The following is a 24519-nucleotide window of genomic DNA, read 5'->3' as shown; positions in this document are numbered from 1 at the left end:
TGATCAAATCTGTTAAGCTCTAACACTAACAAAGTTTGTTGTTGTCTGATACCAGACAGTTAGTTGTTAAAGAATTCTGGCAACACATTCATACCAAACCAGATCCAAAGGACCGGTAGCAACAAGCATGACAACTTCAGAGAATAGTAATGAGGAAGAAAGGCCGATGAGCCAGTTGCTAAAAGAAGCAATGGAAAAAATTGAAAGGATGGGACTAGAGATGCATGCAATGCAGCTAGCCCTGGCCAAAACACAAAAGAGCCCTGAGACACTGGGACACATGCCGGAGTACCCTCACTCTGGCCCTTCCACAAGCCGCCCAAATCCCCTCTATCATCTAGAAAGAAGCCCTCATGATTCCCAAGCTCCACCACCCCATCAACCTCTCCCAACACCCAATATTCCCATTTTTGTGGGACCTGCATCAGCCCCTTTGCAGCGAACGACCAGTGAGCCATTGTTTCAGGCTCATGATACACAATACTATCCCCCTGAGCCTACATTCCATGCACCCGAACCACAGGCTTACAATCCCCATTTGGAAGTACCGGCAGAGGTTGAGAAGCCGGTTAAGGCCCTTGAACAGGATGAAGTGTTGAGAAAGTTCAAGAGCCTGGAGCAATCCTTCAGGAACTTACACGGGCTGGGCAATCAAGTCAGCGTGGCATACAAAGATCTGTGCCCTTTCCCAGATGTCCAACTCCCGGCTGGGTTCAAGATGCCCAAGTTTGATTTATATGAAGGGCACGGTGATCCCATGGCACATTTGCGGGGATTCTGTAGCAAAATGAGAGGGGCAGGAGGCAAGGATGAGCTTTTGATAGCTTATTTCGGCCAAAGTCTGAGCGGATCTGCACTGGAATGGTATACCAGGCAGGATTTCAGCAGGTGGTACACGTGGGATGACCTGGCGCAGGCTTTTGCAGGTCATTTCCAGTACAATCTGGAGATAGTCCCTGACCGTCTCACGTTATTGAGAACTGGGAAGAAACCCGGAGAAAGTTTTCGCGAGTTCGGGTTCCGCTGGAGAGAACAAGCAGCTAGAGTCGATCCTCCCATGAGAGAGGGAGAGATGGTGGACTATTTTTTGCAGACATTGGATCCAACCTACTTTGGTCACTTGGTGACAACGGTTGGAAAATCTTTCAACGAGGTGGTCAAAATAGGGGTCATGATAGAAGAAGGTTTGAGGTCGGACAAGATCTTAAACTATTCGGCACTTAAGGCCACAACCCAGGCTATTCAAAGCGGCACGGGAGGTGCGCTAAGAAGAAAGAAAGAAGAGGTTGCCACGATCGAGGCAGGCAGTTGGTCCAGGGCTGGCAGGCCGCACTACAACCAACCCAGGCCTCACAGGTCAAACTACCCATACAACCCACCACAAAATTTCTATCCACCTCGAGAACCACATTGTTCCGTACACCGAGCCCAGGTATACACTCAGCCTCCGGTTCGCCCACAATGGCGCGCACCGGCTCCCCAGAACATATATGCACCACCACAAAACACCTACCCTCCACCAAGGGCATATAGAAATCCTTCAGGGGCAGGTTTCCGGGGAAATCCAGATGCCAGGAATGACAGGTTGCGGAAGCAAAGAACCTTCACCGAACTGGGAGAAACCTACACCGCTGTGTTCCACAAGCTGCGGCAATTGGGTTTGGTTAGTCCTGTCCATACTCGGGAACCAAATCCCCCGCCTCAGAATTTGGATCGTTCAATCAGTTGTGAATACTGTTCAGGGATGCTCGGGCACGATACCGAGAAGTGCTGGAAGTTAAGGCATGCCATACAGGATCTTATTGACACCAATAAGATCGAGGTCCAGACACCCGAGGCTCCAAACATCAACCAAAACCCACTGCCAGCGCACCACGAAACTCACATGATTGAGTTGGTGTGTGAGGGAGGAGAATTAAGAAAACCCTCACAAACAGTGATGATGATCCAAGCTGCCCCAAGAGAAGTCTTAACCAGTGGAGGAACAAATGTACAGTCGCAGGGAGAAGGCATCAAGCCGGTAGTAATATGGGGGAAGAGCCCGTCCGTCATAGCAAGCAAACCCGAGCCAAGCAAGTTGGTAATACCAGGGATTCTGCCCACACCGGCAGTCATGTTGAAAGGGGTATGTAGAGAACGGGTGACCATAAAGCCGGTGGTCCAACTGCCAATGCTTGACAGCAGGGCTGTGCCCTGGAAATATGAAAAAGCAGTGGTGACATACCAAGGAAAACAGGTGGAAGAAGTCAGTTGTGAAGCGCAAGGGCTGACTCGATCAGGTCGATGTTTTGCTCCGGTGGAGTTAAGAAAAACCAACCCAGTGGCAACCAAGAAGCCAGTGTCAGAAGAGGAGGCTGAAGACTTCCTGAGGAAAATGAAAGTGCAAGACTATTCTGTGGTCGAGCAGCTGAGAAAAACACCCGCCCAGATCTCACTATTGTCATTACTCCTCCATTCCGAGGAACATCGCCGGGCCCTGTTAAAGATATTGAACGAGGCCCATGTACCCAGTGAGATTTCTGTAAACCACCTGGAAGCCATTGCCAGCAAGATTTTCGAGGTGAACAGGGTAACATTCTCAGATGATGACCTGCCGGTGGAAGGTACGGAGCATAACAAAGCTCTATACCTAACTGTCAAATGTGAAGACTCGGTGGTAACCCGAGTATTGGTGGATAACGGCTCAAGCGCCAATATTTGTCCATTATCCACCCTGGACCAGTTAAAGATTGACCGTGGAAGAATCCGGGAGAATAGCATCTGCGTCCGGGGGTTTGACGGAAACGGAACAGCCACTGTGGGGGATGTTGTACTTGAATTAACCATTGGTCCGGTCCAATTTACCATGGAATTCCAGGTGTTGGACGCCACGGTATCTTACAACTTGCTGTTAGGACGACCTTGGATTCATGCGGCTAAAGCGGTGCCTTCCACCCTACATCAGACAGTGAAGTTCGAGTGGGAAAGACAAGAGGTCGTGTTGCACGGCGAGGATACAACATGCACCATGGGCGGAACCATTGTGCCTTTCATAGAGACCACTGATGACAAGGGTCCCTGGGTCTACCAGATTCTCGATACAGGGTCGGCCAACAAAATTTCTGAAGGAGAAATCATCCCGCACCCTAGGGTGACTGCCGCAACAGTCATGATGGTATCAGAAATGCTGGGTAATGGGTTTGTGCCGGGAAAAGGCCTGGGAGTTGAACTTCAAGGGATAGTCCAACCTGTCTCCCTTCCTAAGAATCTGGAAACTTTCGGGTTGGGGTTCAAACCAACCGCAGCAGACAGGAAGCAAGCGCGAAAAATGAAGAAGAGAGTCTGGTCTCTGCCTAAACCAGTGCCACGCCTCTCAAGGTCTTTTGTTAAAGCTAGGGCCAAGGGATCAGCGATCCCAAAGATTCGAGGACCTTTGATCGGCATAAGTGAAGACCTGGATCAGAGTTTTGAGAGACTATTCGCGGATGTCAGTATGGTGGAAGCTGGAGAGGGTTCCAGCAGAGCAGAGATACAATTCGTGGGTCCTGAGGCCAAGACCAACAATTGGACGGTTACTCCTCTTCCTGTCCGAGGGGAGTCTTGGTAGTAGGCTTTGATTAATGTTTTGTTTGTTTATTTGTTTGATCGGATTATTCAAGGGTGTAATCCAAATTTTACTCCCGTTTTGTAAAAGTGTGAACCCTTTTTATCCTGCAAATTTAATAAAGTTCTTTTCTTTTGTCCCATTTTAATTTCTTGTTTTGTTCTTTTTCTTTCTGAACAGTTCTCTTTTTACTGGTCCTAATGACATGGCATGCACAGCGGATCTTCGATCTAGTCTAAATAATCAATCTGAATCTGACTCAATGATGCAAGAGGTCGTTTGTGATAATGAATCCGAAGGTGACGAAGGGGAAGCCTTCGAAGAAATAAACCGAGAACTGTGCCAATTTGAAGAGAAACCCAAGCCTAACCTAAATGACACTGAGGCTGTGAACCTAGGAGACGCTGATAACATCCAAGAGACCAAAATTAGCATCCACATTGAGCCGAATGTCAAAGCAGAATTGATCGAAACTCTCAGGGAATTCAAAGATGTTTTTGCATGGTCATATGATGATATGCCTGGATTGAGCACCGATTTAGTGGTTCACAAATTGCCCACTGACCCGGCATACCCTCCGGTCAAGCAAAAACTAAGGAAATTTAAAACAGAAATGAGTGTAAAGATCAAAGAAGAAGTGATTAAGCAGTTGCAATCGAAGGTCATTCGGGTCACTCGATATCCCGAGTGGTTGGCCAATGTGGTACCAGTCCCAAAGAAGGATGGAAAAATCAGGGTGTGCGTTGACTACCGCAACCTCAACAAAGCAAGTCCCAAGGACAATTTCCCGTTACCCAACATTCATATCCTGATCGATAATTGCGCTGGGCGCGAGATCGGATCCTTTGTGGATTGCTATGCGGGTTATCATCAGATCCTAATGGACGAAGAGGATGCTGAGAAGACAGCATTTATTACGCCATGGGGGACCTACTGCTATCGGGTAATGCCGTTCGGGTTAAAGAACGCTAGGGCAACGTACATGCGAGCAATGACTGCTGTGTTTCATGACATGATACACAAAGAAATAGAGGTGTACGTCGATGATGTGATCATCAAATCTTGGCGTCAGGAGGACCAGGTGGCAGACCTAAGGAGATTTTTCCAAAGACTCCGGAGGTATGATATCAAGCTTAACCCGGCCAAATGCGCATTCGGGGTTCCATCAGGAAAGTTGCTAGGATTCATCGTCAGTCGACGGGGGATTGAGTTAGACCCATCCAAAATTGAATCCATCCGAGACTTGCCACCGCCAAGGAACAAAACAGAGGTAATGAGTTTGCTGGGTAGACTCAATTACATCAGCAGGTTCATCGCTCAACTCACAGCAACTTGTGAGCCCATATTTCGGCTACTGAGAAAGGATGCTGCAGAAGGTTGGACGACAGAGTGTCAGGAGGCTTTCGACCAAATCAAAGGGTATCTGTCTAATCCACCCGTGTTGGTCCCGCCTAAGCCCGGGAAACCTCTAATCCTTTTCCTGACGGTTTTAGAAAATTCATTTGGTTGTGTACTGGGGCAACATGATGACACAGGAAGGAAGGAGCAGGCCATCTACTATCTTAGCAAGAAATTCACAGTGCATGAGGTCAAGTACACTCAACTCGAGAAAACATGCTGCGCCCTAACTTGGGTAGCTCAGAACTTGAAGCACTACCTGTCTTCATATACTACTTATCTCATATCCCGCTTGGACCCATTGAAGTATATCTTTCAGAAACCTATGCCCACGGGAAGGTTGGCAAAGTGGCAAATTCTGCTCACAGAGTTTGATATCATCTACGTAACGAGGACGGCCATGAAAGCCCAGGCACTGGCAGACCATTTGGCAGAGAATCCCGTTGACGAAAAATACGAGCCCTTAAGAACGTATTTTCCTGACGAAGAAGTGATGCACACGACTGATTTGGAATTACCTGAGGAACCAGGTTGGAAGCTTTTCTTCGATGGAGCTGCAAACGCAAAAGGGGTTGGAATAGGAGCAGTACTCATTTCTGAAACAGGACGGCATTAGCCTGTTACGGCTCAACTGCGCTTCTATTGCACCAACAATATGGCCGAATATGAGGCTTGCATTCTGGGTCTGCGCCTGGCTGCCGACATGGATGTCCAAGACGTCTTGGTCTTGGGAGACTCGGACCTCTTGATACATCAAATTCAGGGAGAATGGGAAACACGAGATCTAAAACTCGTACCATACCGACAATGCTTGCATGATCTGAGCAAGCAATTTCGATCGGTAAAGTTCAAACACATCCCGAGAGTTCACAATGAGGTTGCGGATGCCTTAGCCACCTTAGCATCAATGCTGCACCACCCTGACAAAATGTATGTTGATCCTCTACACATCCAGGTCCGTGATCAGCACGCCTACTGCAATGCCATAGAAGAAGAAGCGGATGGCGAACCCTGGTTTCATGATATCAAAGAATACCTCAGGATGGGGATATATCCAGAACATGCCTCTGGAGACCAAAAAAGAGCCCTTCGGCGGTTGTCGAATGGTTTCTTCCTCAGTGGAGGGGTATTGTACAAAAGAACCCCGGATTTGGGATTGTTGAGATGCATAGATGCCGGGCAGGCAACGACGGTTATGGCAGAAGTACATGCTGGAGTTTGTGGGCCCCACATGAGTGGATATGTATTGGCAAGAAAGATCCTTCGAACAGGGTGTTATTGGCTAACCATGGAACACGACTGTATCACTTTCGTAAGGAAATGCCATCAGTGCCAGATACATGGAGATTTGATTCATTCTCCGCCAACAGAGTTACATACGATGTCAGCACCCTGGCCGTTTGTGGCATGGGGCATGGATGTCATTGGGCCCATCGAGCCGGCAGCATCCAACGGTCATAGGTTCATCCTGGTGACCATTGATTACTTCACCAAATGGGTTGAGGCTAAAACCTTCAAATCAGTAACCAAGAAGGCAGTGGTGGACTTTGTTCACTCCCATATCATCTGTAGATTTGGGATCCCAAAAGTGATCATCACGGATAACGGTGCGAATCTTAATAGTAGCTTGATGAGAGAGGTATGCCAACAATTCAAGATTACACACCGCAATTCCACCCCATATCGTCCCAAGGCGAATGGAGCAGTCGAAGCAGCCAACAAGAATATCAAGAAGATACTGCGGAAGATGGTGGAAGGATCCAGACAATGGCACGAGAAATTACCCTTTGCTTTGTTGGGTTACCGCACTACCGTCCGGACTTCCATAGGCACAACTCCTTATTTGTTGGTGTATGGAACTGAGGCCGTGATACCAGCGGAGGTCGAAATTCCGTCCCTCCGAATTGTCGCTGAAGCCGGAATTGATGATGATGAATGGATCAAAGCTCGATTGGAACAGTTGAGCCTGATAGATGAGAAAAGATTGGCAGCAGTGTGCCATGGTCAGCTGTACCAGAAGAGAATGGCAAGAGCGTATAATAAAAAGGTGCGCCCCAGGAAGTTTGAAGTAGGGCAACAGGTATTAAAGAAGATCCTCCCACATCAGGTCGAGGCAAAAGGCAAATTCGCCCCAAATTGGCAAGGGCCTTATATCGTGACCAGAATATTGTCCAACGGTGCTTTGTGTTTGACAGATGTCGAAGGTAGATGTGTCGACATGGCTATCAATTCAGATGCAGTCAAGAGATATTATGCGTAATTTCTTTAAATTATGGCAATTTTGGTTTATTTGTTTGTATTTGGCATTTGTTGAATAATGAGATGACGGAGGCAATTCTTTCTTCTATCCAAACACTTTTAACCCTCGCTTCCCCCTTTGAGCCTTAAGCAAATTCTTTCAATACCCCTCTTTTGGAATCACTAATGGGAAAGATACGAAAAAAAAGAGAAAAGAAAAGAAAGGAAAAGAAAAGAAAAAGAAAAAGAAAAGGAAAAGAAAATGAAAAGAAAGAAAAGAAAAATCAAGGAATATAAAACCGTGGGAACTACGTTTGACCTGATTCCTCAAAGAGGATACGTAGGCGCCTCACGGCTCGGTCATAGTGTGCATTATAGCAAATATAGGATGCATAATGTACATAGTGTGCACAATGTAGCACAATGTGCGTAACGCACATAACTCAACATAAGCGTAAAAAATAAATCCCCCAAGCAAGAAAACTGGGGCAGAGGTTATGTTTTAAGTTCCAACAAAGGTTTGATTCCAAAAGTTGTAGCACATCACCCTTCAAGTTGTTTTCATTTTATAGCCTTTCTTCAAACCCACACCAAAACCAACATCGACATCCAAAAGACCTCCCAATCAATGTTCGAGAGATGCCAAATCCGGCAAATAAGGCCGAGAATAATACACTGATCCCCAGCAAAGAAAAGGATTGTAAGACTGGGAATGAGTTGATAGTCAAAAGAATCCCCGGAAGAGAGGGTCGTATCTACAAACACACTGGATTCTCGAAAGAAATAAAATGAGAGAGTCTTATCGGTGAAAACCTTCACAGGCACCGAAAGGCGATGTAAGATGAGGGATATGAAATGAGAGAGTCTTATTGGTGAAAACCTTCGCGGGCACCATAAGGCGCCGGGAGATGAGAGAAAAGAGAGAGTCTCATTAGTGAAAACCCCTCGAAGGGCACTATGAGGCGACAAGACGAATCAACAAAAGCTACCACATTTGCAACAGCATGGACGGTCACTTATCATCCCCAGCAAGTCAGACCATTCGGCAAATCGATTGATACAAATAGACTGGGTCGGGAATCTATGGTGCACGTCATGATCATGAGGACCAGTTGTGTCCTCCAGATAAGTTCTTTGGATTGTCTCCTCCTACAAAATATTGGTTCAGAAAGATTTTCTCTTTTCCATATCTTTATTTCTTTTCCTAAAAAATGTGTCTTTGAAGGATTTGTCAGAGCTTACTACCAGAAACCGAAGGGGAATTCATCCAATGTAGGATAATACAAACAGTCTTAAAGGCTGGCCCCAGGCAATGCAGGGATTGTGCTCGGAAATGTTGGAAGAAGTAAGCTCCAAAAGGGATTGGTTTCGGGAGTTAGAAGCAGACTCCCACATCATGTGTTTTAAAAGAAAGCAGAAAAGGGGATAAATTGAAAACCAATCCCCAGCAGGCTAGAGACCCCCAACAGGCAACTTTGCCCGCCAACCAATTATGGGGACAAAGAGCAAGAAAAGGGGAAGAGAGAAAATTGCTCGCCAGAAAGGCACCCTCTACCACCACGATTAAAACTGATTAAATCCTTTTGTCTGCTGCAGGAAAACAAAGGATTGATGATGGCAGCAAGATGCACCGCCATGGAATTCACCAAAAACCGGGGCAGAAAATTTTCTGCCGATTGTCGAAAATTTTCTCGGAAGAACGGGGAAACAATTTCAATACATTTTAAGTTCTAGGTCGCCCACCAGTATAATGCGGGAATACATTTAAGTTCTAGGTCGCCCACCAGTATAATGCGGGAATACATTTAAGTTCTAGGTCGCCCACCAGTATAATGCGGGAATACATTTAAGTTCTAGGTCGCCCACCAGTATAATGCGGGAATACATTTAGGTTCTAGGTCGCCCACCAGTATAATGCGGGAATACTTTTAAGTTCTAGGTCGCCCACCAGTATAATGCGGGAATACATTTAGGTTCTAGGTCGCCCACCAGTATAATGCGGGAATACTTTTAAGTTCTAGGTCGCCCACCAGTATAATGCGGAAATACTTTTAAGTTCTAGGTCGCCCACCAGTATAATGCGGGAATACTTTTAAGTTCTAGGTCGCCCACCAGTATAATGCGGGAATACTTTTAAGTTCTAGGTCGCCCACCAGTATAATGCGGGAATACTTTTAAGTTCTAGGTCGCCCACCAGTATAATGCGGGAATACATTTAAGTTCTAGGTCGCCCACCAGTATAATGCGGGAATACTTTTAAGTTCTAGGTCGCCCACCAGTATAATGCGGGAATACTTTTAAGTTCTAGGTCGCCCACCAGTATAATGCGGGAATACATTTAAGTTCTAGGTCGCCCACCAGTATAATGCGGGAATACATTCAGCTCTAGATTTTGGAATCAGTCACCCCACCTGAAGACGGAAGGGTACAACAGAGATCCCCAAACGGGAAACAATGAAATCCCCAGCACCAAGAAGCAGACAACTGCAGAGGCAAGCGCGCAATTCAAAAGGAAAAAGGAACGCGTCTCAAAAGAAGTAGTTTGGGAACGGTGTAGCATGCCCAGTATAACAATTCTGATGAAAAGCCATACCACTGAAGAAACCATTGGAAGATTTAAAGAAGAAAGCCGTATCCCCAGCAAATCAAGCAAAGTGATGAGAACTGACATTCAAAAAAGGTGAAGGACCAGCATCATCTCCAAGTTCACAGAATAAAGGCGTCAGAGGAAAGCGTTAGCCGACAAGAAAGCAAGGCAGCAAGAACAAGTTGAAGATGGATGAGATTTCAGGATCCTCAGTTTAGCTTAGCTTCTTGTTTTCCTTTTAGAGCAATGTAATAGGGAGATCGGTTGAGCAGTAGCATCCTACAGCAGCATACAACAGCGCACAACAACAGCAAACACTACAGTCACACGGTAGTCCCAGCTACCAAAATTTCCCGAACTACATTGACCTGATTCCTGTTTCAGCCCAGGATATGTAGGAAACCTCTGAAGCAAAGGTTCGGTCAAATCTTTTTCAAAACAATGCTTCACACGGAGTATTCGGACGGGCAAAAATCGCTCGCTTTATCTTTGCGCGAAAACCCTTCGTGTCTTCGTGCAAAGAGGGGCAGCTGTAAGCACGTGATTTTTGCTTCACGGACAATCGCTCCAAAAGAAAATAAAAATAGTGGCAAAAGGCTTCGCTGTACAATTTTTCGGTCTTTCCGTGACATGTTTTGTTAGTCGTTTGTGAGTCTGTCCATTTTGCATCTAGTCATTATCAAACAAAAATACAAAAAATATATGTGGCGTTAAAAGAAAAGTCAAAAATATAAATATATGTGCATCGTCCGTTTTAGGTTGTGATTTAACTTACTTGGTATGATAATTATGTTGAAATGCCATATTGTTATTTGTTTTAATTTCATTTTGTTTTATTAGTTATTTTTATTTTTTATTTTTCTTTAAATTGGAAAACAAAAGAAAGTTGAAATCAATTTGGGCCAAAAAAATAAGACAAAAACAAGCCCAAACCAACGATCTGACCCGGTCCAGACCAGGCCTGCCCAGGCACCTCCTGGAACGACGTCGTTTCCGGCAAATCAATCTGAGCCGTCCGTCCCAGCCGATCCAACGGTTCAGGACCTCTTTCAGCGACCCATGTTCAAACCCGACCCAAATAACCAGCCTAACCCAACCCCTCACTTAAACCAAACGACCCCGTTTAACTGCCAAACGACCCCGTCTCATTTCTCAGCATCAGATCCAAGCCGTTGAGATCATCTGATCTAACGGCTCAGATCCAATCCCATAGACCATATATAAACCTTCCCTTATACCCACGCCCCTATACCAACACCCCACCCCTTCGTCCCCAAGTCGAACACGGACCTCCCATTAGAAACCCTAGCCGCCCTCGTCTCCCTCGCCATTAAAGCCGGCGGCACGAACGCCGGTGACCACCTCCTGAACACCCTAAGACCCCCTCACTCTCCTGAACATGGATCTGTTACCCTCTTGCCTCGAATCACCTTCCCTCGTCTCGAATCTTCGTTTGAAGATTTGAGTCGAACCCGGACCTATGCCAAACCACCCCATCTTCATACCAGACATTCCCCTGACCTTCCTCGTGACCAAACCAAGCTTGGTTTGGTCCGAATCTACCCACAACTCCTAAAAATCCAGATCTGGAAATCCAGAACTTGAAACACATGCACCTGGGGAACCCGGCCAGTTTTGACAAGGGTTTGAGGTCTAATAGACCTTAATCAAGGTGTTCTCATGTGAGAACACCCTGATTAAAGTTTGTTCGGCCTCAAAAGTTCGAAGATGAATCAGATTTGGGTCTGTTTGATTTAAACATTTTCGGTACGTTTTCCTTTCTTTTGTGTTAGTTTTAATTAAGTGGTCAGCATGTTTCGTTGGGTTTGTTTGTTATTTTTGTTATTTTTCATTCGGATTTCTTTCATCTCTTTAAAGACCCTTTTCTTTGGTCGGTTGATTTTCTATGTGTGTATTCTGAATGTACTCTGTGATAAACATGATCGTCGATTAGTTTAATCGTCAGATAAGTTAACTCATATAGGCCCCAGTAATTGAACAAAAATTGTCTGATGCCCTTTAGGTCCCTAAACATATTGTTTATGTGAGCGATTGATTATTACCTGTTATAATTAGTATAGTCGACTCGATAAATATCGTCGATTAGCTTTCTATAACTAATAAATCGAATGAGCTAATAATGTCGCATGACTAATTGAGCTTTGTCACTGACTGTATGCCCCAGCATTGTTTGGAATGGTTTGTTTGCACTGTAAAACTGACTGAAAAGGTTCAGCCCAGGCAGTCTTGAGTTCGAAATTTCATCAGTTCAAAAAATGCCCTGATGCTGCAATAGGTAGGGGCAGTAATAATCAAGGTTGACAGGGGTATTCTGGGGTGTTAAAAAGAACAGAAGTAATTAGTTTAAGTGAGCTGACAAATGGGGTACTAAATTAGGATTAAACTAATACCAATGGGGAACAAGACACAAGGGTATGGGGCTTAAATTGAATAATAAAATGATGCCCATAACTCCTGATTAAACAAAACCAGGCGTGGGGAATAAAGGGGGCTGACACCAAAAGATGCTTAGGCATGGGCCTTAAAGGGTATGGGCATTCTGCCAATTGGCAGGGCAGGCAGCTAGCTGCACTGAGTCATTTGGCTTATAAATAGGCCATTTGAGAACTGAAAGGGGGCTGGATTTTTAGTCTTCAGAAAAAAAAGAGAAAAGACTGGAAATTTTAGTTTCGAGAGGGATATTGTGAGTTAAAGAAAAGTGAAGAAAAACAGAAAGAAATTTCCAGAAAATACTGTAACTGAATATTGTCCAAAACTGCATAAGAAATCAAGCTGGTCATCCTAACTAGGTTGATTACTGTTCCATTAAGAGAAGCCTGTGTATATTCAGCTGTGATTGCTACTACATTGAGTTTTGTGTGCTGTACATTGAGTTGTAGTCTTCTCGATTGTTTGAAACTGTGCTGGTTGTGTACTGAGCTTTGGTGGTTATTGAATTTCTGTTGGCTATAGCACAAAATATTCTGGTTCTTTTCTCGATTGGTCTTGTTTCCTATCTTGCTTCCTGGGAATATTTGTCTGCTGTTCGACCAACGTGTGAGCTTCATCTTCGTGGCTATTTGGTTGTTGCTGTGTATCTGTTGTTGCTGTGTTTACTGCATACTGCCTAGCTGATCATTCCTTCCTTCTTTGTCCTCCATACCAGGTACACAATTAATACCACAAATGTAACTGAAAGTTTGAGCATGAATGCAAAAGAGAAGACCTGCAGATTGTTTTTATATATATACATGAACTGTTACTCTAAACGTCATGAAATAGTTACATTTTTGTTTGGACAATAGAAGCAGCCTACATACTAAGTATATCAATGTAGGTTAACGAATGCTAGCCTTGTATGTATGCTGCTAGGTGAAAATATGCCCAGTGTAATAAGTTGTATTTCAGACTTAGTCTGATGGTGTAGTATATTCTCTAATGTAGGCCAAATAGGAAAGCTATCCGTTTTAGTTAAAGTTCTTTCTCCTTTTGCCATATTGTCACATAAATTGGTAAACTCATTTCACAGAACAAAGAATCAGTTCAGGGCCTCAACCTCATGAAGGTCGAGCCCAAATCGAAGCAAACCAAGTAGGTCCGCGTCGAACAGGCAGAGGCCCAGGTCTGGCCTATCACGCATGGGCTGGATTTGGGCCTATAATTGTTTGTTCGGCTGACTGTACATACAGCCTCATTTCTGAAATTTTTTAGCTTTTCTGAATGTCATTACAAACAACTTGCAAGCATTTAATTAATTAGGACTATCTACTGTTTTCAATTGATAAAGACAAACACGACGAGAAACGTAGTTGTTATAGGATATCCTTTTTTTAAAAAAAATAAGAACGAGATGAGCCTCGATGAAAATAAACAAAACGCGCAGACGCGGGGCCCTTGTTTAAATGTGCATTATCAAAGCATCTAGGTTCCAGGACGGGTTGTTTAGCAAATCTCACAACTCTCCTAAAAATAACAATACGTTAGACTCTTTAGGACGCGCCTTAATAAATCTTACCTTCTTAAACTCGGGTGCGCATTTATGTGACCCAAATCCAATTCTCAACGGAGTCGAAATGTGTTTCTAATCACGGGTACATTGATTGTGGCGTGGTTCGAGGTGCGTGTCCATGACGTTGCAAATTCATTTTTTTTTAAAAAAAAAATAATAAAATAATAAGAATGAGATGAGCCTCGCCAAATAAAGTACAAATTGCGGGGCCTTCAGTAAATATTGGCTTTAAAAAATTATTTGGACTTCGGGTTGGACCGTTTAGTAAAATTCCACAGTCTTACCCAAAATGAATACGCTAGTCGCTTTAGGCGCGCCTTTAATAATCTAATTTTCTTAAACTCGGGTGCACATTGATGTGACCCAAATCCAAATCTCAACGGAGTCAAAGTGTGTCGACGACCACGGGTACATTGATTGTAACGCGGTTCGAGATACATTTTCACAACGTTGCAATTCTTGATAAAAACAGTAAATGATAAAAGCGGTTAAAAGTTAAATTTTGCACGTAAGTTCACACTTGTATAAAATCAGATAATCAAGCCGAATATAACAGTTGAGCGACCGTGCTAGAACCACGGAACTCGGGAATGCCTAACACCTTCTCCCGGGCTAACAGAATTCCTTATCCGGATTTCTGGTACGCAGACTGTAATATAGAGTCATTATTTTCCTCGATTCGGGATTAAAATTGGTGACTTGGGACACCCTAAACCTCCCAAGTGGCGACTCTGAAATAAACAAATAAATCCCCTTTCGATTGTCCTTTAATTGGAAAAAAACTCCCTTGCGCCCTGCGGGTGCGGAAAAAAGAGGTGTGATAATAAGTACTTCCCAACACCAAAAATTGTGACGCACTGCGGTTACTCAGACTTCACACGCATACGTGGTCACAATTACATAACGGCACTCACTGAGTCCTTTTTACAAACACCTTGTGAGCATAAGGCACTCACAACTTATTCCAAGTAATATACAACATAAACCCACCACCAATTCTTCCAAAGGTCCCAATTCAAGTAAAACAACACTCTACAATTCGCACCCCCACAAATACTACAATAATTATTACCAAATCTACTACTGACAAACAAATAAAGAAATAACCATATAAAAGAAAGCACACTTAAACACACAAAAATCTGCAGAGATTATGTGAAAACAAATAAAGAACATTGAAATAAGAATAACATACTCGTAGTGAGAGTAAGGAGTAGATAAGAGGGTTAAAGGGAAATGTTGTTGGAGACTTAGATGAAGATGAAATTTTCTGGAAGAAGGGAGTGGAAGAAGAAAAGAATTTGAGTTGTGAGAGATTGGGGAGGGTTTTGTGAATTGTTTTAGGGCGTGTGTTTTGGTGTGTGTATGGGGAGGGGGATTTGTTAGATGTGGGTTATTAGATGGGGGGGGGGGGATTTTGTACTGAAGAAAGAGAAAAAAAATTGAATAATACAAACAAATAAGAACAAGTGTAAATTAACGTAAAAAAAACGTCCTTGAGTAGCGCGTTCAGATGCGCGATCCCGCTAGTCTAGCGCGTCCAAGGCAGAGAGTTTTGCCAATTTAGCCCGTTCACTAGCGCGGCCATTAGCGCGATCGTGCTAGTAGCGCGTTCACTAGCGCGGTCCAGGCAAAAAGTTTTGGCAATTTAGCGCGTTCACTAGCGCGGCCACTAGCGCGATCGCGCTAGTAGCACGGCCATTAGCGCGTGCATTAGCGCGGCTGCGCTAGGAGGCTTCAATTTTTTTTCTTTTTTTTACAATTTTCACCTGATTTTCCATTTTTCGATTGCTTTATCGTCCGCCCATTGTCACCTACATTGGTTAGCATTTTCAAAAACTCACAATTAACCACTACTACTACCGTCGGGTTGCCTCCCGACCAGCGCCTTAGTTAACATCATGGCACGACGTAGATTAATCGCATTTAAGGTTCGCTCGACCTTTGTGGTTCAACGAGAAGTATGACAGACAGCTCTTTCGGTTCATCTATCCCCACATACAGTTTGAGTCGTTGTCCATTAACCTTGAAGGTGTTAGTGTTATCTTCACTAGTTATCTCCACAGCCCCTGACGGGAACACTTCGGTCACCCTGAACGGCCCAGACCATCGGGACTTAAGCTTACCAGGAAACAATCTCAACCTCGAATTGTACAATAGTACCTTGTCTCCAGGTTTGAAATTTCTGTCCACAATGTGTTTGTCATGCAACCTCTTCATTCTTTCCTTGTAAAGTCTCGTGCTTTCAAAGGCGTGATATCTGAATTCTTCCAACTCATGCAACTTTGTGAGTCGATTTTCTCCAGCCTCATCAGGGTTCATGTTCAATTGCTTTAGTGCCCACCAAGCTGGATGTTCTAGCTCCACAGGCAAGTGACAGGCATTCCTAAATACCAACTTGTACAATGACATACTGATAGGTGTTTTGAATGCAGTCCTATAGGCCCAGAGCGCATCGTCAAGCTTTTTCGCCCAATCAGTTCTTGTGGCGTTTACAATTTTAGTGAGCACACTCTTGATCTCACGGTTTGAGACCTCTACTTGTCCGCTTGTTTGAGGGTGATACGGGGTTGCCACCTTGTGGTGCACATCATATTTGGCTAGTAACTTCTCAAAGACACGGTTGCAAAAGTGCGTGCCTCCATCACTAATGATGGCTCTCGGAATCCCGAATCGGGTGAATATATTCTTCTTCAAGAACCCCACCACTACCCTCGAATCATTGGTGGGGAATGCTGCAGCTTCCGCCCATTTGGATACATAATCTACTGCAATAAGTATGTACTTATTGCCGTAAGAACTGACGAAGGGACCCATGGAATCAATTCCCCAAACATCGAACACCTCAACTTGCTGAATTGGGTTCATGGGCATCTCATGTCTATGGGATATGTTTCCCATTCTTTGGCATTCGTAGTAGCCCTTTACCTATTAGTGAGCATCCTTAAAGATTGTTAGCCAGTAGAACCCGGCCTCTAACACCTTCATTGTTGTCCGAACTCCTCTAAAATGTCCTCCATAAGGTGACGCGTGACAAGCCTACAAAACAGAACATTGTTCTATCTCGGGGATGCATCTCCGGATCATGTTGTCAATATAAATTTTAAACAAATGTGGTTCATCCTAGTAGTAGTTTCGGCAGTCACGATAAAATCATTTCTTTTGAACATAGGAGAGTTCATATGGTTCAACGCCGCAGGCCAAATAGTTTGCAATATCAGCATACCATGGCACATCGTCCACACTTGTGACTAGCAGTTGCTCGTCTGTAAAGGTTTCCAGAATATCCTTAGACTCAATTGCGTTTTCAGCACCTTCAAGGCGTGACAAATGATCAGCGATTAGTTCTCCGTGCCCTTACGGTCACGAATCTCAAGTCAAACTCTTGTAGAAGCAGCACCCAATGAATTAGGCGCGGCTTGGACTCTTTTTATCAACTAAATACCGAATGGCTGCATGATCTGTGTACGCGATCACCTTCGACCTGTCAAGTAAGACCTGAACTTATCAAAGGCGAACACGACAACCAACATTTCTTTTTCAGTTACCGTGTAATTCAGCTGAGCACCATTCAACATCCTACTTGCGTAGTAAATAGGGTGCATTACCTTATTCTTGCGCTGTCCCAACACGGCTCCCACAACATAGTCACTAGCATCACACATGAGTTCAAACGGTTGTTCCCAATCAGGAGCAATTATAATCGGTGCTATGACTAGCCGCTTCTTTAGTTCCTCAAAAGCCACCCTGCAATCATCAGAAAACACAAATGGGTTATCCTTTTCGAGCAACTTACAGAGGGGATTGGCGATCTTGGAAAAATCCTTGATGAATCGCCGGTAGAAGCCGGTGTGTCCCAAGAAGCTACGAATAGCCGTGACTGATGTGGGAGGTGGAAGTTTTTCTATCACGTCGACTTTGGCTCTGTCCACCTCAATCCCTTTACTCGACATTAAGTACCCCAAGACGATTCCTTCTTGTACCATAAAGTGGCACTTCTCCCAATTCAACACTAGATTCGTCTCGATGCACCTCTTCAGTACGGTTTAAATTTGCTAGGCATTCATCGAACAAATTTCCCACCACTGAAAAATCATCCATGAAGACCTCCATAATGTCTTCCACCATGTCTGTGAAAATGGCCATCATGCACCGTTGGAATGTTGCAGGTGCATTACAAAGACCAAATAGCATTCTCTTGAAGGCAAACACTCCGTAAGGGCACGTAAATAAAGTATTTTCCCTATCCTTCGGGGCAATAGAAATCTGGTTGTACCCCGAGTACCCATCCAGAAAATAGAAGTGTGACCTCCTTGCCAATCTATCTAACATCTGATCAACGAAAGTAAGTGGGAAGTGGTCCTTCCGGGTGGCTAGATTTAGCTTTCTATAATCCATGCAGATTCTCCAGCCTGTGACGGTTCTTGTAGAGATCAATTCATTGTTATCCTTCTTAACTACCGTCATGCCACCCTTTTTAGGCACACATTGAACTGGGCTAACCCAGTTACAATCAGAAATTGGGAAAATGATTCCCGCATCTAACCACTTGATCACTTCTTTCTTCACCACCTCCTTCATATTGGGGTTCAGCCTTCTTTGGTGTTCCTTGGAAGGTTTATGTCCCTCTTCCAGTAAAATTTTGTGCATACAGTATGTAGGGCTGATCCCTTTTATATCTGCCATGGTCCACCCAATGGCAGTCTTGCATTCCTTAAGTACCTGCAAGAGTTGTTGAGCCTGCACATCTAACAAACTAGATGAGATAATAACAGGTAATGTGGAGTCAGGTCCAAGAAACTCATACCTGAGATGGGCTGGCAATGGCTTTAACTCCACCTTTGGTGGTTCTTCGATTGATGGCTTGGCTGGAGGAGTTTCTCTGTTTTCCAGGTGCAAGGGCTCAAATTCAAGAGTTCTATCCCAGAACCCTCTACCCTCTAATGCCATCACCCATCCAGCCAGTTCTTCTCCCTTTACCTCATCTAAATTCATTAAACACGCAGCGAGGGGGTCTTCAATAGTCAGTAGTTCATCATCGGTCTCTACGATTACATCCACGGCATCAATAAGAGAGCAATTGACGAATTCACTTGGTCGCCTCATAGATTTTTGCACATTGAATGTTATCTCTTCATCGTTCAACCTCATCTTTAACTCCCTAGTTTCACAATCAATTAAAGCTCTACCCGTGGCCAGGAACGGTCTTCCCAAAATTATGGGAATCTCTTCATCCACTTTACAGTCTATGATTACAAAATCTGCAGGGAACACAAATTTCCCTACCTGAATCAACACATCATCCAGAATACCAGAGGGTCACTTTACCGTCCTGTCAGCCAGCTGCAACAACATAGAGGTGGGTCTAGCTCTTCCAATACCCAGCCTCTTATAAATTGCCAGGGGCATAAGATTAATGTTGGCCCCTAGATCACACAGTGCTTTAGCAAAGGCAAAATCACCAATAGTGCATGGGATTGTAAAGCTCCCTAGGTCAGACAACTTTTCCGCAATTGGTCTAGTCACCACTGCACTACAGGTCTGAGTAAGAGTAACTATGGCCAATTCTTGGAAATCAAATTTTCGGGACATTAAGTCCTTCATCATTTTTGCATACCCAGACATCTCTTTCAAAGCATCAATCAAGGGAATATTTACTGGATTTATTTTAGCATCTCCAAAAACTTCTTGTATTGCTCCTCTTTTTTGTACTTTGCTAGCCTCTGAGGAAAGGGTGCAGGAGGCCTCTTCTTTCCAATCATTTGGCTTCGATCTTTATCAGCTGCCACATCAACCACTGGTTCTTGTGCTATCTCAGCTTCTTTCTCGGTCTCCATTTGAATGCTACTTTCTTCCTGGGCAAGCTGGACTGTCACCTCTGTCAGTTTCATTGATTCATCCAACTCAATGGGCACTGATATGAGTGTCTCAGCCTCCCTGGCTTCTCAATCCCTTTCTTGCTTGACATCCAAATTTCTGCCATTCCGTAGGCTCACCGCCATCATCTGCTTTGGGACTTGATCTTTTGGATTTACCTGGGTATCTGCAGGTAGTGTTCCATGAGGGCGATTGTTCAGAGATTTCGAAATTTGGCCCATCTGCATTTCAATATTTTTGATCGCTGAATCATGTGCATATATTCTCTCGCTAATCTTTGCATTAGACCCAATAACCTATTGCATCATTGCTTCCAGTCTAGCAAACCCATCTTCCTGCCTTCCACTATACTGCTGCTGAGGAGGGTGATACCCCTGCTGTTGATTCTGATTACTGTATCCATGTGGCCTTGGGTAATGTACTATATTGTTGGGGGGTCTCATACCTCCCACATTCCCACTGTTGAACTGTGATTGGGATGGCCTGTACTATTGATTCTGTTGGCCCCAACTCTGACTACCCTGTCTCTGCCCCCCATAATTAGTCACATAGTTCATATCTTCAGGGTAATGTTGATGATCGTGTTCTGCTTTCCACTTGTTACCAATTGGCTGACTAATGCAAGGTGTGCACAAGCCCCCATTAGTAGTATCTACAATATGTACCTGCTGCTTTTGCCCTGACTCTTCCACCTTTTTGGTGAGTATGCTCATCTGTGTCAATAAGGTGGCCATATTTTCAGCCATTGAATTGGATGGATCTAAAGGCACTGAGTGCACCACTGGAGTGATTAGTTCATTTCTGGTTATCCATCCCGAATTCTGCGCCATCTTGTCAAGCAGACCATGACCTTCTCTCCATGTTTTACTCAAAAATTCTCCACCGGCTGAAGCATCAACAATGTTCTTCACGCTATTTGACAATCCTATGTAGAACCGCTATCCCAACATCAAATCTGGAATGCCATGGTGCGGACATATGACCAGCATCCCTTTAAAACGCTCTCATGTTTCATGCAATGTTTCCATTGGTCTCTGTTTAAAACTCAAAATATCATCAATCTGTTGCGCGGTTTTGTTGGGGGGGGGGGAGTGGAACTTGTTCACGAATTGCCTGACTAACTCCTCCCAAGTTGTTATGGAATTTATGGGGAGTGAGTTTAACCAGGTCTGAGCAGCTTCTGTCACTGAAAATGGGAATAATAGCAACTTGATTGCTTCTGGAGTTACATTGGGCTGCCTTTGGGTTTTGCAGATTGACAGAAAAATTTTCAAATGTTGTTGAGGATCTTCGACTTGTGACCCCAAAAATAATACCTTATTTTGCAACAAATGCAGCATGTTATTCGTGATTTGGAAGGATTCAGCTTGTATCTGCGGGACTAAAATCGAGGTGGCCATATTTTCAGTTGTGGGTTGTGCCCAGTCATAGAGAGCCGCCTCTGGCACAAGAGGTGCCATTGGCGCTATTGGTACAACTGGGTGTTCTTCGTGATCTCCCATTGCTGTTTCTAATGGGTCAATTGTTTGTTTTTTCGGTTGGCTCGGTTCAAGGCCTTGAAAAATTTCTCGGGATCTGGTAATGCTTCAAATACTTCACCAGTTCTCGATGAGTTTCTACGCATGCACCTGTGCAACCAAGTCGACAAACGTTAAAAATTTCAATGTAAAAGTTGGGTATAGAGAGAACTAACTACACTAAGAATTTTTGTACTTCTTTCAATCGTAATTGATAATACCGTTAATTCCCCGGCAACGGTGCCAAAATTTGATCACGCTCAACTGTGTCTATTAAAAGACTAAGCGGGCGTTGCAAATATAATTCGGGGTATTATGCCCCGAGTCGAATCCCATAGGGAATTAACGTATCAAGAGAAGCCTTTAAAGTACTAAATTCTTATGAGTCAACCTTCTCAAATTGTGTAAATAACAAGTAGTGTTATGGTCACTACTCCAACTAACAGAATCGATAAAACGAAGATTAACTACTACGCAGTTGTAGATAATTGGAATAAAGGTCTAAGGTAATGGTTTCCCCCGTTGTTGAATTCCTTAGCCGTATGTTTCTTATAGTTATGAATTAGTTGTCTCTATCGATCATGAACTCTCCAGGTATCATAACTCTCTCTCAAGTAAATATGATAATTTACTAGACGCACTCTCTCAAGCTACGCTAGCTAGATTCGCATTACAGTTCACTTAGATCGCACCCGAGGTATCGTTATCTCTACTCCAACCTCTAAACCCTCGGTTATGACTCTCGCCTATACTCCGGGAGTGATGTTGTTCAAACAATTACCTAAATATGCACTCTCTCTCAAGCAGATACATAATAAATAGGAACGGCTAATTGAGGATCCTTTCAACTAACTAAAATCAAAACGTAGTTGAACAAATAGAGATTAACAACCAACTCAAACTATATTAATATAACAACAAGTTCATCCACAACGGGTTCACCCAAAGCCTTAGATTAAAAGAGTTAGCTACTCATAACAGTGATGTTCATCACAATAATTAAATTCATTACAAATCATAAAAACAAAAGGAAGAAGAGAAGAACTTGATGTAGAATACTCCTCCTTGCCTCTTGCCTTTCCTTTTCTTGCTATCAGCTATCAAAAGCTGCCGCACACTCCTTGGGCGAGTTTGACCTTCTATAGGTGAAGTGAATTTGCCCCCCAGACTTCCAAATTTACCCCCAGGAATTATTTTCCGGAACTGGGCTAGCGCGGCCGCGTTAATGGCCGCGCTAGTAGCCTTACCATTCTGCCTCGACCATCTGGGCTAGCGCGGTCGCGCTAATGGCCGCGCTAGTCCAGGCCTTCATTTGGTCGATTCTTTTTCTCGTCGTCTCGCTTACTCAGCTCCTAGGAGTCTTTCTTGCTTCAATGCAGCTCCAATCACATCTTTAAGGCCTTATATAAGCTCCTCATTCCTGCAACACAATTTAGAGCTCATTTTTCATCATTTGATTATATTAGAGCATTGAACATAATCAAGCTGGGGCAAAACAATAGTCAAATGACATAAATCTAACCTAATATCATCTAATGTGAAGCCAAGTTTTAAAGATTAAAAAAGAGAAAAGAATATTTCGCTAAGGGCTTTTGATCAAGGAGAAGAATATCATCTGAACCCAATCTAGGCCAAAGTATTCACCTCGATTTCAGCCGAAAGATCTATGCTTACTTGATTTATGAAGATATGCAGCGTTTCTAGCAAGTGTTACTTAACATTGTGTGCACTAAAGTTCAAATCAACATTATTTTACACATAAATTAACAGAATTGGTAAGAATTTTCTGATTTTAATTGGTTAATCTGGTTCAAAAAAAAAGAAAAAATAGCAGATGTTACAACTCAAAACCAAGTCTTTATTCATCAAGATTCAGTACCAATATTATATAGGTACTTAGTTTCTCACTTCTCATTTATCACAGTAAGTGTTGGCTGCCATGTTAATACATTCCTAGTCCTTTCCCCATGATCTTCCTCTCTATTTTCCTTGCTCTCCAATGAAACTGAACAAGAATCTTGCTTACAATCAATCCCAAAAAACCTAACACGACGATTTAGCGCCTTAGTTTTATCACCAGATGACTTGGTTTTGATAATACTATGTTGTGCCTTAGTTGAATCTTGTGCAGATTGTGAAATAAAAGAAAGGTTGTTGGTATTGATAATCCCACTATATTTCTTGATTCTTCGCCTTAGTTTTTTCATGGTACGTTGTGGGACAACATAGTATTTTTGGCCAGGGATGAGGATTTCATCTTTGTGGACTACTGAATCCCATGGCTTTCTGAAAACATCAGGTCTGGCTAGAATGAAAGAAGGGTATTTTTCAAGAATCCTAGCTGCTGGAGTTGCCATGTAGTAATATTCAACAATCCCACCTGCATGTATGATTTTCAAGACAGATGATAGGATCTCCGACCGTTCCAGCACGGAGAACGAGACGGATTCAGGCGGATCATGGCGGCCGAGAGGAGGATTAGGCCGTTCCAGCACGGAGAACGTGGCGGACTTACAGGGACCATGGCAGCCGAGAGGAGGATTAGACAGTTCCAGCACGGAGAACGAGATGGATTTAGACGGACCACGGCGGCGGAGAGAAGGATTAGACCGTTTTAGCACAGAGAACGAGGCGGACTTAGGGGGACTATGGTGGTTGAAAGGAGGATTAGACCGTTTCGGCATGGAGAACGAGGTGAATTTAGACGGACCATGACGACCGAGAGAAAGATTAGACCGTTCTAGCTCGGAGAATAAGGCGGACTTAGGCCGACCAGGGTGGCCGAGGGAAGGATCAATTCTCCTCTCGGCCGCCGTGTTCTGTTTTTTGATACCAAAGAGTTTGTTTAACATTGACTTTAGGGGAGGATTGAATTCTATGAATTCCAACACCTTTGAGACATTAGAATATGAGATTAAATGGTCCTTATGGTTTGAATTATTAAAGGTTCGATGACTTCAAGGAAAATTATATGCGTATATGTTTGTATTTTCCTAGTAAGGTGCCGGATCTAATAAAGAATATTGAAATATTCTTAAGATGAAACCTAGAATTTGGCACCTAAGGCAGGCAATAGTTTGTTGTTTTGCAGTTGTGTGGATGTCAAGCATATGACATCCAAGTATAGCAAAAGTGTGTTTTTACCTTCCCAAAATAATAAAGGGCACAAAGGTGCACAAAGCATCTCGCGTTCACGTAGAGTTCGGGAAAAGATCGCATCCTAAGGGGTGATGTAGGCAGCCTATCCTGATGCAAGCATCAGTGACTTATTCCACGGTTCGAACTCATGACTTATAGGTCACACAGAGAC

General features: G+C 43.8%; 1 protein-coding gene and 1 non-coding gene across 3 annotated transcripts; one reads left to right on the top strand and one right to left on the bottom strand.

Moving 5' to 3' along the window:
- The first annotated feature begins 20652 nt into the window (after window positions 1-20652).
- LOC142163746 (small nucleolar RNA R71) lies at window positions 20653-20759 on the top strand. The gene has a single exon (XR_012694676.1). It is a non-coding gene; the product is annotated as a small nucleolar RNA R71 (small nucleolar RNA).
- A 1334-nt stretch (window positions 20760-22093) lies between these two features.
- On the bottom strand, window positions 22094-24230 carry LOC107808159 (uncharacterized). 2 transcript variants are annotated; one of them, XM_075220014.1, is made up of 2 exons: window positions 23089-24230; window positions 22094-22629 (listed from the first exon to the last, which is right to left on the bottom strand). In XM_075220014.1, the coding sequence occupies exon 1, from the start codon at window positions 24059-24061 to the stop codon at window positions 23114-23116; it is 948 nt and encodes a 315-aa protein (XP_075076115.1). In that variant the 5' UTR covers window positions 24062-24230; the 3' UTR covers window positions 22094-22629; window positions 23089-23113. The 2 variants fall into 2 exon arrangements, with proteins under 2 accessions (XP_075076115.1, XP_075076114.1); XM_075220013.1 differs by having other exon boundaries at window positions 23118-24229.
- Window positions 24231-24519: the final 289 nt, after the last annotated feature.

This window comes from Nicotiana tabacum, chromosome 8, assembly GCF_000715075.1.
Source record: "Nicotiana tabacum cultivar K326 chromosome 8, ASM71507v2, whole genome shotgun sequence".
Lineage (NCBI taxonomy): Eukaryota > Viridiplantae > Streptophyta > Magnoliopsida > Solanales > Solanaceae > Nicotiana > Nicotiana tabacum.
The sequence above is the reverse complement of the archived record's forward strand: the minus strand, read 5'-3'. Positions and strand labels throughout refer to the sequence as shown.

Coding starts and splice junctions, on each gene's coding strand:
- LOC107808159 (XM_075220013.1), bottom strand. CDS start 24,061: ATGTTAAACAAACTCTTTGGTATCAAAAAACAGAACACGGCGGCCGAG.